General features: G+C 31.9%; 1 protein-coding gene across 1 annotated transcript; it reads right to left on the bottom strand.

Annotated features, from left to right (window-relative positions):
* Nucleotides 1-2,025: 2,025 nt before the first annotated feature.
* On the bottom strand, nt 2,026-13,024 carry LOC106662582 (putative aminopeptidase W07G4.4). The gene is made up of 11 exons (XM_014386777.2): nt 12,899-13,024; nt 5,483-5,615; nt 4,810-4,955; nt 4,642-4,750; nt 4,443-4,567; nt 4,200-4,378; nt 3,948-4,138; nt 2,875-3,057; nt 2,717-2,812; nt 2,536-2,662; nt 2,026-2,465 (listed from the first exon to the last, which is right to left on the bottom strand). Exons 1-11 carry the CDS (start codon nt 12,901-12,903, stop codon nt 2,224-2,226), a joined length of 1,536 nt encoding a protein of 511 aa, XP_014242263.1. The 5' UTR covers nt 12,904-13,024; the 3' UTR covers nt 2,026-2,223.
* Between the last annotated feature and the right edge of the window lie 76 nt (nt 13,025-13,100).

The raw sequence follows: 13,100 nt of genomic DNA, 5'->3' as shown, positions 1-13,100 counted from the left end.
TCATAGTTGTGAAACAGCCCTAATCAAAATCTCAGATGATATTCGCCTAGGCATTGCTATTATTGTTCTATTTGATTTTTCCAATTCGGTTCTGTAAATCATAATTTGCTTATTTTGAAACTGACTCATCTTTTTTTTTTTTTTTTTTTTTTTTTTTTTTTTTTTTTTTTTTTTTTTTTTACTGCTACTAATCTTATTTACTCCTGTCTGACCGAACTCAGAGAGTTAAAGCTTCAAATTCTCTCTCAATTTCAGCTGGTGTCCCCCCAGATTCTATTCTTCCACCTTTATTTAATCTTTTCCATCTTTCTAAATGATCTTCCATTATTATTATTGTGTGGTGATTAGTGACCGTTAATCGATATTTATTTAGAAATTGTGAGATGCGGTCTGGTGTGATGTAGGTTTCAGAAAAACATTATCTTTATCGTGCCAACATTTTGTCTTTATTGAGATCATCTTCAGGGCTCAAAGTGTTTGTCTTCTGTCTAATTGTGCCATTCTTGCGTGTCGTGTCGAGAGTGCCAGTGAGATTTTGCACTGGCACTCTCGACACGACACACAAGAATGGCACAATTAGACAGAAGACAAACACTTTGAGTGAGTAGAAATACTTTGATTGAGTATATAAAATATATTTTGCATTTTATAATTCACTTTTCCACATCCAAAATGTAATTGTAATATTTAAACAATGTTTGTAAATCCCAGGCCCTGAAGATGATCTCAATAAAGATCGAAACGTTGGCACGATAAAGAAAATATTTTTATGATACCTACATCACACCAGACCGCATCTCACGATTTCTAAATAAATTATATTTTATTTTTATGTTACTACATTAATTTTTATTTCTTCTACATTTTATAAATCTACTTTTCTTTCCATTGTATACTTTCTGGTCTTTTATTGTCAAAGTTAGAGTATATTGTAAATTGTTACTTTTTATATTTTGTAAATTAAAAAAGGGTGTGGCTTCCCGTTTAAAAAATAGATAAACTCTTATTTAAAACCTGGGTTAATAATTAAGAAGAGATATTTCTTCATGTTCTGAATACTGTTTTGGATTTATATATGCTAGTGATTTTTTTCCTCTTTCCAATAACCCTGAAGAAGAGGGTTTATCAAATCTTATTTATTAATTTTTTTCCTTTCATAATTTGTAAACTAATTTACCAAAAGTGAATGTATTTTCTATACATTTTAAAATGATAACACAGCAAGTCAAAATCACAAACTGGGTGTGGGACTTTTCATCACTAGTTTGTGTTAGTTTTTAATTTTGACTAAGAACTAACTTTTGTATTGAGTTTCCTCGCTTGGGCATCCTTCTCTCTAGAGAATAATTTTCTTAATCAGTGCCAACTATAAATTTGCCACATTTGCAGATAGCTTTCGACGATCTTGAATCTTTCAAGCTACATTTTTCCATGTTTAATGAGAGCCACAGTAAATCGGTCTTGTGGTCTAATTAAGTTCAGAAAACATTAAACATAGTTCTTTTCTTAATTTTGAAAGTTAAACATACTTGACATATCCATCCTTACAATTTCACTTCCATCTAGGAGTGTCATTTACAACTTTACCCTGGTCGACTTTATCCCATTTGTGAAAAATGAGGCGGAATTGAGATTGAGGCCCAGGCCCAGCCTTTTGCATCACTCACATTTTCAAAAGGAATATAAAAAGAACATTTTTTAATTTGAAAATCACTTTTTTTTCAAATTTATTACATAACAATTTGTACTCTCGATTTCTTAGATGGTGTAAGAATCGACAAGAAAGAGCTTCGACAACACAGGACATATTGAAAGAGCCGAGTCTCTCTTGGAAATTTATTGTTTACAGCAAATGAAAGCCCTATTGGATCTTTCCCAGTTGTTAAGCAGAATGTCATATTAGCAACATAGGCATTCCAAATATAAAGCAAATAACCCTGTTTAAGCTTACCCAACATTTCTCCAAAACCATAGATTTTTCCAGACTAGAGAGAAAGTATGATTGGGATTGATTAAACTTATTTATTGCAGTATACAAATATGTTTAGTTTATTGTAAAAAGTCGACATTTTATCAAGACAATTCAGAAAGAAGGTTCATAAATTCCATTTTAATGCATTTGATAACACGCACAAAAGTATGATTTATAGTTTACATAACTATTCAAAAGATTATTTATTTTATTCTCATACAAGCATGCCGATAGAGATTAACAACCCAATTTTACAAATATTGCAAGAGAAATTTATTGGAGAGGGCAAGTACAGGAGCTGCAGTTGCTATTTCTGGAACTTCACCCATAGAAGCCAACATGTCCAAGTGGGTGTACAACAATGGAGTTTTTGAATCGAGCCCATGCTTGTCTAGGCCTGACGCGAGGTTGAGGAAAGTACAAGCACCTTGATGACCTCTCGAGAACGAAGGTTTCGGGGCACATTGACGAACATCAACTCCTTCTTCGTCAGCTAAGAACATTAAAAATGTAAAAGCGATCATTTATATATGCATATTAATAAAATAGCGAATTATAAGAACCTTTATAATTGTTATAGTCTTCCCTTCTTAACATACTGACTTCTAAAGGATCACCGATTTCATCACCAGATGATTGAAGCTTATAAGCAAAATTAGTTTTTTTAGCTGGCCCATTGTCTAAGGCGACCTAAAAAAAATGTTTTTTTAATTTACTGTTATCTCATAGACCAACTTTACTCACTGTATAACCCTTTCCGTAAGTATTCAAAGCATGGTATGTGAGAGTTGCAATTGAGAAAAGGTGAGGGTTTTTGCTTTCAACAGCCATTTCCTTAGCCTAGAAGTAAAAAAAATATAATTTTTCTTCTATAAAGAATAACAGAGGAGGGGGTTATTTACATGACAAAGAACATCAGCCATGATCATCCTCCCTTCGGCATCAGTGTTCATAACTCTCACTTTCGCACCGCTTCGCCCCTTAATTATTTCGTCAGCAACGTAACAGTTTTCTCCGACTGAGTTTCTCACCACACTCATTATTCCAACAACTTTAAGATGAGGAGGTTTAACATAACTTAGCACCTAAAAAAAAGAAAAAAAAGCAAGACTTGAAAAAGCATAAGTAAAGAAAACGAGAGGCTATAAGTAGACTTATTGAATTAAAACAATTGATAGTTATATCAAAGTTCATCTTTTCAAACTGATCTGCAAAAGTCAAGTTATTCTTTGTAAATAGAAGGGATTAAATTGAATTTTAAAAAATCAAATTAAACTCTTAACAATTAATCAAAAGTGCTCAAGAATATTTAATGTTTAAGTGTTTTAAGAATTAATTCACTAATTTCGTGGCCTGCTTGACCAATTAATATATTACAATTAATTAAGGTTTTTAGTTGAGATAAAAAAGTCAATGGCACGAGCGGGATTCGAACCCACGATCTTTGGTTTGATACGCCGCTGCTCTACCACTTGAGCTATCGTGACCTCGATCCACTCGGACACCAACTTTCGGACTTACGATAGCTCAAGTGGTAGAGCAGCGGCGTATCAAACCAAAGATCGTGGGGGTCGCCGAAGATGGGTTCGAATCCCACTCGTGCCATTGACTTTTTTATCTCAATTAAATAAAAGCGGATCACGAAATTAGAGAATTTAATGATTTAAAATGAAGTATACTTCACTAAAGCTCTCCGTGGCCATTTCATTTGTCATCGAGAATCCAATCTGATTACACGACATTCGAAAAATGGGAGGAGGGACAATTCAAAAGGTGGGGTTGAGATGGGAAGTTAGTGTCCGAGTGGATCGAGGTCACGATAGCTCAAGTGGTAGAGCGTATCTAGCCGAAGATCGTGGGTTCGAATCCCGCTCGTGCCATTGACTTTTTTATCTCAACTAAAAACCTTAATTAATTGTAATGTTTTAAGAATATTTAGTGCTTTATGTTAAATAATTTCATTTAAATATATTGCCTTCATGAACCCTGCTACAGCTGCTGCACCACATTTGTCTCTGCTCATGCCTGCCATGCCCCAAGCTCCGCACTTGATATCAGCACCACCTGTATCGTAAGTTACACCTTTGCCAACAAAGTATAGAGTTTCTTGTACGTTTTTCCCTTCGTAAGTCAAATATATGATTCTCCCCCTGTGTCTTTCAATAACTGGAAATGGAAATAATTATGATTTAATATCAGCAATAAATTTTCAATTATTTTGACGTACCACTTGCTGCTCGGTTGACTGCGGAAAAAAGCGGATAATTGGTTTTTAATTTGTTATCATCGCTCACTACCTCGACAGTTACGCCAGAACTCGGTGGGAAGACTTTCTTAACGTATTCTTCTACTCTTGGTGGGCACATACGCTCTGGGTCGCTACCACCGATATCTCTTGCAACAACTCTAAAATAAATTTAAAAAAATAAGAGGTGTTTTGCAAGGGTTTTAACCATTTTCTCAGTCTTACCTGCCACATTCTAGCAATTGAGCAGTTTTGACCAATTTTTCCAGTTCTTCAGGTTTGTCAGACCAAACTCCTAGGGATGACACTTTTGGTGATTCTTGAGGGCAGACTTCTTTAAATTGTAAAGTCTTTAAACATGTAATTTTACCAAGTTAATAAATAATCTAATAACTAACAATATAAAAAATTCAAATTTACAGACCACATAGAGTCCCTCCAAAGCACCCAATAAACACACAAGCTTATTTTTTGGAAATCGTGTGCTTGTTACTAGTACAAGCAATGGTTTTTTAACACCACACTTAATGGCTCTGAAAGAAAATTTAAACTAGTAAAAAAAAAGAAAAAAGAAAAAAATAACTTCACCCACCTGGTTATGCCCTTTTTGGCAGCCTCGCCATAACTCCTAACATCATGGTAATCAGTGTTGAGGTTTCCAGTGGGTGAATAAACAAGCCTTCCAGCTGGAACATTCACAGGAATGACCGAAACCGTTTCATGAATGTCATTTGCAAGCTAAAACAGCACAACAAATTAAATAATATTCAATTAATTAAAGTTTTAAGTTGAGATAAAAAAGTCATGGCATGAGCGGGATTCGAACTCACGACCTTTGGCTTAATACGCCACTACTCCTACCACTTGAGCTATCATGACTTCGATCCCCTCGGGCACTAACTTCCCATCTCAACCCCACCTTTTGAATTTTCCATCCTTTTTGCCATTTCATTTGTCGCCGAGAATCCAATCTGATTACACATTTGAAAAATGGCAAAAAGGAGGGAAAATTCAAAAGATGGGATGGGAGGGGAAGATAGTGCCTGAGGGGATCGAAGTCACGATAGCTCAAGTGGTAGAGTAGCAGCGTATTAAGCCGAAGGTCGTGGGTTCAAATCCCGCTCGTGACACTGACTTTTTTTTATCTCAACTTAAAATCTTAATTAATTGAATGTTATTAATTGGTCAAGCGGACCGGAAAAATAGGGAATTAAATTAAATAATGATAACAATATAATAATTAAGTTAAACATTGTTGTACTTACTCCTGCTCCAACTTTAACTGCATTCTTGACTACATCAGGTATGGTCTCTTCTTTACAACTGTGAGATACAAAAACGAGTCCATCGTAGTCTCCACTAGTTAAATCCGTTTCAGGGACCAAGGAATAATCAAGTCTGTAAGACAAAGCTATACATTTTATTAAACTGAAGATTTTTCCATTCTCGTTAGTTGGGAGCTTAACATTTAATGTGTCATATTTAGTGACCATTAATTAATGATTATGTGTGGTGTTTAGTGACCGCTAGTCAATGATTATCTGGAGATCGTGAGATGCGGTCTGGTGTGACGTAGGTTTTAGAAAAACATTTTCTTTATTGTGCCAACATTTCAATCTCTATAAAGATTACTATTTACATAAATTAATGATTATGTAAAGATCGTGAGATGTGGTCTGGTGTACATTTAATATTAACTTTTTATTAAAATAATCTATGAAATTTCAAGAACTATGAAATTTCAGTAATTTTTTGTATATGATTATATTTATGTTTCAATGATGAGATTTTATAGCCTTTTAAGATTATGTTTATTAAAGAATCTTCCAAGGATTTATATTATTAGAACTCAAATTTAAGCATGGATAAGATTTTGCTTGTAAAAGTAGAAAAAAAAAACGCAAGAAAAGGCACATCATGGGAGTCTTTATTTTCACAAAAGAAAATTCAATTCTATCAAAAACATTTTAAAGTGTTTTTTAAGAAAAACAAATATTACAAAATTAGAAAATTGCAATTTTCAATCCAAAATAGAGTATAATAAAGGAATAAAGAAGAAAAGGAAAAAATAATAGAAACTGGTAAAAAAAATCTGTTTCTTAGTGACCGGTTGTTTCATAATTTGTTGAATTTGTGAGGAGCGGTTGAGAATGAGGTAGTTTAGAAAAACACCTTTTTCATTTTTTGCCAATTTTTCAGCCTTTAGCCCTGAAGATGACCCGAATAAAGATCAAAACATTAGAAAAAAAAAAAAAATGAAAAGGTGTTTTTCTAAACTACCTCATTTTTAACCACTCTACAAATTCAACAAATTAAAAAAAATCTATATTTTAATATCATCAATTGGCTAGAAAAACTAAAATTATTTATGTAATACATTTATTGAAGGTTAAAATGTAACTTTTAATGGCAAATTCCGAAAATAAGAAAATTTTGAGATGACCAAATTAGAAAAACTGCAAATTCATAGAGACTTAAGAGACCTATTATTTTTTTTAGAGCGACTGATTACAAAGCATATATATATAAAATTCATGCTAACCAAAAGCATGATACATTTACATGTTCTTATGTTTTAATACGTTTGCTTAAAATGGGATGATTATAAACCATAAATAACTATTATTAACTAATTAGGTTAGCAGTTATTATACAAGGGAACTCAAAACTTTGTGAAATTCAATTATTGCACCATATACATATAGAACAAAAAGGATTATGCAAACAGCTAAGATACACAAAATACTAAAAGTGAAAAGAAGTTTTAGTTGTCATAAATCCTTTCATTTGATTTTTCGTGTAAGCAGATAATGACCACTCATAAGATTCTGCAACTGTTTCTCACAGATAAAATATTATAAATAGTAATATATCATTTTTGTCACTATTTATTTACCTTTCACATTTTGTGTAAATATTTTGATTCTGTTTAACGGAATCGAAACTGACCTGGCAAAACCTGCGGCTGATGGTATGCCCCAGTATTTGCCTCCTTGTCGCAACACCGATGAATAGAATAGTTAAACGAATCATTTCTGATTCACTTTTGAATAGGACAGCTGTTCAAATTATTCATAATTAGTTATTTCAATTCAAATTCCAAAATTCAAATTATTTAAAAAAAAAAAAAAAAAAAGACGGAAGTATGTAAAACAAAATTGGTCTGGGATTTTGGCATAGCTTTAAGCTCATGTTAGCTAACTGGTAATATGTGTAGACAATCTGCTTAGAAACTTAGTAAGCATTTTCTCCCTCTCCATATTAATCTTGTTATAACGAGGCATTTGATAATTATTATCCACTCTCTTTTCATATATAGTTTTCGAACGTCTGAACTCTTGTATCCAGTTTGTTTAAATAAAAGTTGTTTTCAAAAACACTTTTGTAGATTTGTCTGAGGCCTTAACAAAAGCAAAACAACAAATATCAAGATTTTGATAATAGTAATATATTATACGGGGGAGGGAAAAAAAAATTGGTTAAGAAACTTCCTTGTTTTATCTCAGTTTAGTCTCAATTCAGTGATGAAGCATAATATTTGACAACAAAAATGAATAATTTTGCTCAAGAAGTTTTACACCATCTTACGATGTGACAGACAATTATAAGGTGTTTAGATGAGATAAAAAAAGTCAGTGTCGCTAAACCGTCATGATAGCTCAAGTGGTAGAACAGCGGCGAATCTAGCCGAAGATCGTGGGTTCGAATCCCGCTCGTGCCATTGACTTTTTTATCTCAACCAAAAAACCTTAATTAATTGTAATATATTAATTGGTCAAGCGGACCACGAAATTAGTGAATTTAATGATTTAAAATGAAGTATACTTCACTAAAGCTCTCTGTCGCCATTTCAATTGTCGTCGAGAATCCAAACTGATTACACGACATTTGAAAAATGGCAAAAGGAGGGAAAACTCATAAGGTGGGGTTGAGATGGGGAGTTGATGTCCGAGTGGATCGAGGTCACGATAGCTCAGGTGGTAGAGCAGCGGCGTATCTAGCCGAAGGTCGTGGGTTCGAATCCCACTTGTGCCATTGACTTTTTTTCATCTCAACTAAAAACCTTAATTAATTGAAAGATGTTAACTGGTCAAGCGGACCACGAAATTAGTGAATTTAAAAATAACAATTTCAAGGGAGGCTTAATGTTGGTTAAATTCATAAACCAAGTTGATTTCAGTCATTTAATGTGGAAATAATCAAAGACATGTCACAATCAAAATAAAAGGTTACAACACAAGTTTCAATAGTTTTTTCTTTTGGCCAACTTTTATGACCAATGTTAATAAAGTTAACCGATTTTCCCAGAACTTTCCAGTTTTTTATTTTTATTTTAGCCTGCTTCTCCTGAGGTTTCCTTGGCATCACTCAGTGAATTGGTTCCACTTGAATTTCTTTGAGGACCTCAATCACTTTCCATATGGGAGGAGGGTGAATATGGTAGAACTGTGTTGAAATGAGAGTGGAAAGATTCGGGTCCGTTTGTGGTCAGGGGTGACAGTTGTCGCCCTCATCACTGGAGGGAAATTGGCGTCACTCAAAATATAATTAACAAACACATAATCGGCAAATTTCAAGAAATCTGAGGGTTCATAACTCCTCGACATCGGTGATTTGGATGAAAGACAGTCCAAGAAACAATCGTAACCAATACCCAGCGAATCCTTGTACCTGTGCTCAATGTCATCATGCTATTTATCTTACGGTTCTGCAGGTTGAAAGACATTGTTAATACTGTCGCGGCCGTTTAGTTTAATCAGATGTATAAGGTGCAATCAAGCCACAGAACATCATTAATTATCGATCGGTTAACGAGATACAGTGTCATACAGAAGATACAGACTAAATAAATAAAATCTTTTGGAGTGACGAAATGATTCAGAAATTCATCTTTTCAGAACAAAACAATGTGGCGAACCAATAATCTTCGTCGGATCTGCCGGGAGTATCGGAATGCAAGAGGCTTTACTGGCTTAATGCCCATCCCTAACCATTGCAGTCCTATACAGTAGTATTTTTTCCCACAATTCATTAACACTGAATTGTGGCCGTTTATTCTTATCTTGTTCTCTACAATGATTACAGAATGTTCATAAATATTTACAATATTAATAGAATCAACACTTTCAATTGTTTTTCTATTTACATTCTTGAAGCAAATACAAAATGAATATAACTCATAACAAAGGAACACTTGCTGTCACCTTACATAACTCAATTAGATATTTACTGATTAGATTTTTATGACATAATTCCCTTCCTGATCAATTTGGATCTTGAATTTTCTAGCTGAGGACAGTCATATAAATTAAGTGATCCCACGTCTGCAATGGAAGGTCGTGCAATATTACATGTCACAGTACTTATCAAAGCCATGCCACATCTAAAGTAATGAAAAAATCGGCCCTGTTTCGATGATAGTAGTTACATTACTATCTCGAAAAATGTTTAAACACATAAAAATGTACACTTGTGTGGTGGCCAACATGGTTACTGTTAACTTTCATTAACTTGAAATAGTCATTATTTAGATATTAAAAAATATTATTTTTGGTGTATTACTTTCAATGTTGGTTAAGTTAAAAACAAAAATGTTCTATGACGCAGAATATCCTAATTGGGTATGGTTTAAAAAGAAAACTCAAGAAAATACTTCTGTTTTTTGCATATTTTAATAAAATTCTGTAAGCAAAGTAGATCAGAAAATGGTCAAAATTTGGTTTTGACCTCATTGTCTTGATTCTAGGGTTATAAAACCCTTAGATATTAACTTTTGTGGAGATCGGATAATTTAATTTTTTTACTGACAATTTCGACGACCTTCTACGTGATTTGACACGCCTAGTGCAAGCTCAAACATTATTTTCATGGTTGATAATCCATTTTAAAAACATGCATTTTACAACTTCATCAAACATTAAAATTGGACTATTAATTTAAGTAACAAATTTAAAAAAAAGAGGTTAATTTCAGACAAAAATATTTTCTTATTTTATATATTTTGTAATAGAAATTTTTATATATTTTTATGATACATAGGTCGTTAAAAACTTTCGTTTTTCTTCTTTCAAATGGTATGTTCAATGTTGAAATCCTTTTAGCCGTTTTTGAATTATAGCCGTTTCAATAAAACATTCTGAGAACAACTTCCTAAAAATCAGACAAATTTTAGGGGTCAAGAAATTGATAATTTTAAATTAAAACAATTTATATTTAGGGGTCTCTGGAGATGCTAAAACCAAATTTCATATTGGTTTCACAAAAAAAAAAAAAAAAAAATTATGACCTAGTTTACTTGAAAAATATTTGGTTTTTAGAGATTTTTTTGGCTACTGACAAACTTTGATAGTTTTTCTATATTTTTTTTATTGCAATCTACATAAAAAATGCAGTAAAAATTTCCATAAAATCTTCCCGTCCGTAAATGCACAACATCTGATGATAAAAAACATAAAGGTCTGAAATGCAAAATGCGAGTGGAAATTTTGATTTTGGAGGATAAAATTTTTTCTGACTTCCCGCATGAATGCAAGGCTGTATGCAATGAAAGGCTATCTATTTATATCCATCCCTACCTTCGGTTGGAAACCAAATGTCCATAACTTCATGACCTGTGATGTTTTCTGCGATTTTTTATTTTTATTCAACCTTAAATAGCTGTTCAATACCATAGTTATTTCATTAAATCTTGTTGGATATAAAAAATTATGATTTTTTTTCACTATCATTTCATAACTGAAACACAATGAAAATTCCTTATTTAATGGGACAAATATACCAAATAAAAATTGTACATATTAAATATGTAATAGCTCAGACAAGCAATTATTTTATCTAATCTTGTTGGATATAAAAAATTATGATTTTTTTCACTATCTTTTCATAACTGAAAAGCAATGAAAATTCCTTATTTAATGGGACAAATATATCAACAAAAATTAGATTGTACATATTAAATATGTAAAAGCTCAGACAAGCCGTTATTTTATTTAATCTTGTTGGATATAATTTTTTTTTTCTTTTTTTACTATCATTTCATAACTGAATCACAAAGTTCCATTTTTAATGGGACAAATATACCAAATAAAAATTGTACATATTAAATATGTAATAGCTCAGACAAACAATTATTTTATCTAATCTTGTTGGATATAAAAAATTATGATTTTTTGACTATCGTTTCATAATCAAAACATGCAATGAAAGTTCCGTATTTAATGGGACAAATATATCAATAAAAATTATATTCTGTATTGTAAATGTGAAAAAGCTCAGACAATCTGTTATTTTATTTAATGTTGGATATAAAAAATTATGATTTTTTCACTATCGTTCCATAATCTAAAATGTGATGAAGTTCCATATTTGATGGCCCAAATGTATCAATAAAAATTAGATTGTATATTTTTAATATGTAAAAGTTGAGATAATCAGTTATTTTATTTAATAATTATTCAGAAATCGTGAGATGCGGTCTGTTGTGATGTAGGTTTCAGAAAAACATTTTCTTTATCGTGCCAACGTTTCGATCTTTTATTGAGATCATCTTCAGGGTCTGGGATTTACAAACATTGTTTACATTTAACAAATATTTAGGATGTGGAAAAGTGAATTTATACAATGCAAAATATATTTTTTATATTCAATCAAAGTATTTCTACTCACTCAAAGTGTTTGTCTTCTGTGTAATTGTGCCATTCTTGTGTGTCGTGTTGAGAGTGCCAGGGAGATTTTGCTGTTTTAATTACAAGATTACACAGAATACAAACACTTTGAGTGAGTAGAAATACTTTGATTGAATATAAAAAATATATTTTGTATTGTATAAATTCCCTTTTCCACATCCTAAATGTATTTGTTAAATGTAAACAATGTTTGTAAATCCCAGGCCCTGAAGATGATCTCAATAAAGATCGAAACGTTGGCATGATAAAGAAAATGTTTTTATGAAACCTACATCACACTAGACTGCATCTCACGATTTCTGAATAATTATCGATTAACTGTCACTAATCACCACACATTTTATTTAATCTTGTTGGATATAAATTTTTTTGCCTTTTTTTTTACTATCATTTCCTAACTGAAATGCACTGAAAGTTCCGTATTTAATGGGATAAATATATCAATACAAATTAGATTCTGTATTGTAAATGTGAAAAAGCTCAGAATCTGTTATTTTATTTAATGTTGGATATAAAAAATTATGATTTTTTCACTATCGTTTCATAATCGAAACATGCAATCAAAGTTCCGTATTTAATGGGACGAATATATCAATAAAAAATAATTGTATATTTTAAATATGTAAAAAAATTAAAAAAAAAAGATATGATAGTGAATGTGACTATATATCACGTGATCCACTAATTTTTGGATAAAATAAGTACTGATAGCAATTGTGTGCAAATTTCGAAGGTTTATTTTGTAGGAAAAAACGTTCCTATTGCCAACGATGTATAATGACATGGTTTCTTAAAGTTTAAACTGCTATACTCTCTCAATTAGCCATAACTTTTATGATATACAGAGAACTAATACCAAACGTTAAAAAATAAAAACCGGCAACCGTTCAAAATGCTAGTTAATTTTACAACGAAGATTTATCTCTCGGCATGAAAAAACAATTCAACAGGGAATATAAATAAATAGTACAATACAAAAAATAAAAGCCAACTCACTCCATTTCGTTCAGAGAGACAAATCAAGTCGGTTGAAACACGAAATCGGCCTTTCAGTCTGTAGGTTAAAATGAATTTGTAAATGCCACGTCCCACAGTGAATTTTATCTGTTGGTACTGGAGCAACTGTCGTTTTCCGCCAAATTATAAAAAAATGTAAACCTTTTATAAATGTGTCATATTTTTCAAACCGTTTGATTGA

Source organism: Cimex lectularius, unplaced genomic scaffold (genome assembly GCF_000648675.2).
Source record: "Cimex lectularius strain Harlan isolate CLEC.00 unplaced genomic scaffold, Clec_2.1 scaffold43, whole genome shotgun sequence".
NCBI classification, from domain to species: domain Eukaryota; kingdom Metazoa; phylum Arthropoda; class Insecta; order Hemiptera; family Cimicidae; genus Cimex; species Cimex lectularius.
Note: the sequence above shows the minus strand (reverse complement) of the source record. Positions and strands in the feature narration are given on the sequence as shown.